This window comes from Hipposideros armiger, unplaced genomic scaffold (assembly GCF_001890085.2).
Source record: "Hipposideros armiger isolate ML-2016 unplaced genomic scaffold, ASM189008v1 scaffold_371, whole genome shotgun sequence".
NCBI classification, from domain to species: Eukaryota; Metazoa; Chordata; class Mammalia; order Chiroptera; family Hipposideridae; genus Hipposideros; species Hipposideros armiger.
This window is the reverse complement of record NW_017731721.1, coordinates 483,034-487,838: the sequence shown is the minus strand read 5'-3', so window position 1 is coordinate 487,838 and position 4,805 is coordinate 483,034. Positions and strand designations below refer to the sequence as shown.

Below are 4,805 nucleotides of genomic sequence, written 5' to 3'. Positions count from 1 at the left end.
GTTACTGTATTATTTTTAAGATTTTATTGGGGAATTGGGGGAGGAAACAGCATTGAGGAATAGGGGGAGGGGAACAGACAAGTTGCTGTCCTGTTGTTCTTCAATCTAGTTGTGGAGGATTTTGCTTCCCTGGCGCATGTTGGTATTGTGATCATTGCGCTCTTCCCAGCTGAGGCAGATTGGTCACCGGCCATTGGACGGCCGCTATCAGTGGCTCACGGCAGCTCATGGCAGCCCAGCTCCAGGTCGAGCTGTTGTTCACCATCTTAGCTGTAGAGGGCGCAGCATCACTGGCCCATGTGGGATCTGAANCTGAGAAAGCCTACCATGAGCAGCTTTCTGTAGCAGAGATCACCAATGCGTGCTTTGAGCCTGCCAACCAGATGGTGAAATGTGACCCTCGCCATGGTAAATACATGGCTTGCTGCCTGTTGTACCGTGGTGATGTGGTTCCCAAAGATGTCAATGCTGCCATTGCCACCATCAAGACCAAGCGTACCATCCAGTTTGTGGACTGGTGCCCCACTGGCTTCAAAGTTGGCATTAATTACCAGCCTCCCACTGTGGTACCTGGTGGAGACCTGGCCAAAGTACAGCGAGCTGTGTGCATGCTGAGCAACACCACAGCTATTGCTGAGGCCTGGGCGCGCCTGGACCACAAGTTTGACCTGATGTATGCCAAGCGTGCCTTTGTTCACTGGTACGTGGGTGAGGGCATGGAGGAAGGAGAGTTTTCTGAGGCCCGTGAGGACATGGCTGCCCTTGAGAAGGATTATGAGGAGGTTGGTGTTGATTCTGTTGAAGGAGAAGGTGAGGAAGAAGGAGAGGAATACTAAAGTTAATGTGTCACAAAGGTGCTGCTTTTACAGGGAAGCTTATTCTGTTTTAAACATTGAAAAGCTGTGGTCTGAACAGTGAATTTGTATGTAGCAGTGTATACTCTCATATACAATTACTGGCCTATGCTTTAAAACAACACTTTGTTACAGACCTAACCTGTCCATTTCTCTGATGGGTTTGAATAAAGTATTCCCTGTCTTAAATGAGCTCAGACTTGTGTTTTCTATTTGGGTGTCTGAAAAAAGTTAGTACATTGAGAAGAAAGAATTAACTGCTGATGGTGGCATATACATATATTATGATAATTTTACATGGTCTTAGTATGTTCTAAAATTTATAATATGTATATCTAAACACTATCATAACATCCATGCTATTCTTAAGTTTTGACTCCATTATAATAGTACTTAAAATGCTGGTATTTTTTAGAACTGATATTTGCTAATACACTGCCAAAGGACTGATTGGCTGCTGAGTGTCATACAGCTAACATAAAATGGTGAGTATTCCAAATGCATCATCAGGTCTTACAAGCTTATTTTCATGCCCCCTCATCTCTTTGGCATGTGTCTAGTGCCATCATGCTTCCTCTGTTCTGGGTTCTCAAAAGAAGTCTGCTCTATCCAAGCAACTGTTCCCTATACTAGACCTACTTCTTTCTTCCAAACTTATTTTCGGCTGAATGTGACAATGGAAAAGCCTGATCAATTTATTCACATTAATTATACAGAGGGTGCCAAAAAAATGTATACATATTTTAAGAAAGGAAAAAACTTAAAATTGTAATAATATATACCAATAACAAAAGATGAATACAAGTCATGTGTATACATTTTTTGGCATCCCTGGTATATCTGAATTTTAACTCCCAAGAATATTCTTATTTTAATATATGCCATTAACTTTAAAGAACAAAGCTTCTAATATTACCTGATACTACTTAGATGAGGTACCTAGGATAGTTAGATTCATGGAATAGCGCATAGAATAGTGGTTATACCAGGGACTGGGGGGCAAGGACAAAATGGAAAGCTATTTAACAGAGTTTTAGTTGGAATGATGAAAAAGTTCTGGAGATGAATAGTGGTGATGGTTGCAAAACAAGGCAAATATACATAATGATACTGAATTGTACACTTAAAAAGGGTTAAAATGGTAAATTTCATGTTTACCACAAGTTAAAAACCAAACAATGGAAATATAAATCAAAAACTAAAAAAATGATTACCTATAGGGGGAGGGAACATAGTCTAACTAAACTTTAAATGTATTTGTTGTATCATTTTAGTACAGAAACATGTAACTTACAATATAAAGAATTACATCAAGGTGGAAAAATATCTAAAAATTCAGCAAAATGAAGCAAATTAATCTAACCAAGTATCCAGTTAGTGGCTTACCTACCAATAGGAATTATTTTCACAAGACTTTAAAACACAGTAATTTGACTATCCATACTGAGATATATTTTAAAGAAAAAAGGAACTCGGGCCAGCCGAGTAGCATGTTGGTTAAGAGTTGGCTTGGGACACCAGGTCTGAGCAGCAGGGCCCCGGTTCAGATCCCACATGAGGGCCACTGCACTCTGCAGCTAAGATGTTGAACAACAGCTCGACCTGGAGCTGGGCTGCAGTGAGTCGCTGGTGACAGCGTAGGCTGCAGCCTCTGCTGCAGTGGGCTGCCATAAGCTATTGTGTGTGGCTGGCAGCCGGTGTGCGCTGCCAAGAGCCACCGTGAGCGGCCATCCAGAGGCCAGCGATCCATCTGCCTCACCCGGGAAGAGCACAATGATAATACCAACATGGGCCAGTGAAGCAACATCCTCCACAACTAGACTGAAGAACAAAAGGACAGCAANGTTCTCTTACATCGACCGCCTAAGAGTCGCGCTGTAAGAAGCAACAACCTCTTCCTCTCAGCGATCCACCAGGCAGCCGCAAAGCAGCAACCATGGTAAGAAAGAAGATGTTTTCTCTGGTTCTTTGTGGTCGTTGGGTGGGGTCAGTCCTGCAGGGTCTGCTTGGAAAGTCTTAAGCCGTTTTTCTTTTACAACTTTTTTGGGTAAGGATAGGTAGCCTTACGCTTTGTTGGAGAGGTTAAGCTTTGTCTGCCCCAAATCCTTGAGCCGGGCCGCTGCCGCACTGCGGGGTGCAGGAGCTCGGCAAAAGCTGCGCCCAGGGCGCGGCAGAACCATGGGAAAGAACAAAGGCGGCGTGGAGGGGGTTGTTATCCGAGCCTTTCAGAGGCGCAAGCAGCCCATCTGTCGGTGATGAAAGGGTCTGGGGCAGGGAAAGGGGATCGTGGCGTCTCCTGCCGGCCCCAGTGTGTGTGCACACTGTATTCGTGTGACTCGGAGAGGCTCTTTTCTTCCTCGCGTTCCCCAGGGGCAGGGAGAAGAGGCGTCGCCCCAGAAGACCAGGGGTCTGTGGGTTTGGCTGGGGGGAGTGGGGAGAGGTGGACGACTGAGACACAGCGGAGCCTTGGGTTACCAAAGAAAGAAAAAAAAGTTCCCTTGCCGGTTCGTTGGCATTTTAGAAAGATACCCGCGCATTAACGGGAGAAAAGTAGTTTGTTTCTGTTGGAGCCGGGGGCAGCCGGCGTCAGGGCGGCGCAGGGGCGGAGTTGTTTGTTTCAGGCTTCTCTGGCCTTGGAGCCATTGGGCGGGGTTCGCTCTCGCTAAACCTCTTCTGTCAGGAGAAGACTTTTAATAAGTCTTTCATCATTGTGGAACTATAGGCTTTACAAGGTTTTTCATTCACTGCTAAAACTTAGATGAAATATTTTTTCTTCAGAAGCAAAATCACAGTTCACTTGACAAGCCCTTTAATGTCTGGTCCGGGGCTACCCAGCCCTGACGGACTTGACTGTGTGTGTTTGCCTGTCTTGGCCACACGTTCAGTGAGGGAGAAAGACCACTTTGTGAACCTGGATACCCTAACGCCCAGGACCCAGGGAAACGCACTCTCCCCCCGCCCCAATATGTCAGTGGATAGACAATGCAGGTGGTAGCCATCAAGATCATAGAGAAGAAAATATCTATTGAATGTGATGAGTATGAACATACTGTGGTGGGTGGGGAATCGAACTAATGAAAATACGTACTATTTTGTTGTTCTGGAGAAATTTTTAAAAAGTAATGAAATGAATGCAGACAAAGAAAAAATATACTCTGTGTCCAGTTGTCTTTTGTTCTAGCAAATTTCATTAATTCATTTCAATTTAGGCACATGGTCCCAGCCTGGCTCAGCAGGAAAACTGGCAGAATGGCACAATGAGATCATGTAGGCAGCTTCTGGAAATAGAGCTTGCTCTGTTAAATAATGTAGCAGACAGTACAGACTAGCACCAGGCACAGCAAAAACAGCAATGCAGCAGTGCAGTAGTCAGCCCTTGTTTAGCTTCCAAACCCCTAGTACAGATGGGTTCTGCAGATAGACTGCAAAAGGGTGTGGCTTCTAGTCTCAGCTGCAGTACAGATGTCCATGTTGAAATACCAAGTCATATTTCAAAGAAATTCTCATCTGTATTTAAAGGAGAAGGAGGTAGTAATATTGATTCCAATTAATGATTGAATTTAACTTCATTCTACAGAATCTTTGCATTCAATATTTTTTTAAAATAAAAAATCTTCTATTCAAGCATGGCCATGGGAACAATGGGCTTGCACTATGTGCTGAACAGTGCAACATTTTTAGGCCACGCCCATCTGTAGCTTTTGTAGCAGGTGATTTTCCTTATTGTGTTAGGGATATGACTTCAAATAAATTTGAAGAATACCTGTATATAACTAGAAACATTTTTAGACATCTACTGAAAATTCAAAATGATAACACAACCTAATTTTACAATTTTGCTCTTTTCTGTCTCACAGCGTGAGTGCATCTCCATCCACGTTGGCCAGGCTGGTGTCCAGATCGGCAATGCCTGCTGGGAGCTCTACTGCCTGGAACATGGCATCCAGCCTG

The 4,805-nt window shown here is 44.1% G+C and overlaps 1 protein-coding gene across 1 annotated transcript; it reads left to right on the top strand.

Moving 5' to 3' along the window:
* The first annotated feature begins 318 nt into the window (after positions 1 to 318).
* On the top strand, positions 319 to 1,046 carry LOC109393226 (tubulin alpha chain). The gene has a single exon (XM_019662235.1). It carries the CDS (start codon positions 384 to 386, stop codon positions 834 to 836), a length of 453 nt encoding a protein of 150 aa, XP_019517780.1. The 5' UTR covers positions 319 to 383; the 3' UTR covers positions 837 to 1,046.
* The last annotated feature ends 3,759 nt before the right edge of the window (positions 1,047 to 4,805 follow it).

Bases quoted from the DNA above. Each gene is read 5' to 3' on its own strand.
- LOC109393226 (XM_019662235.1), top strand. From the start codon at position 384: ATGGTGAAATGTGACCCTCGCCATGGTAAATACATGGCTTGCTGCCTG.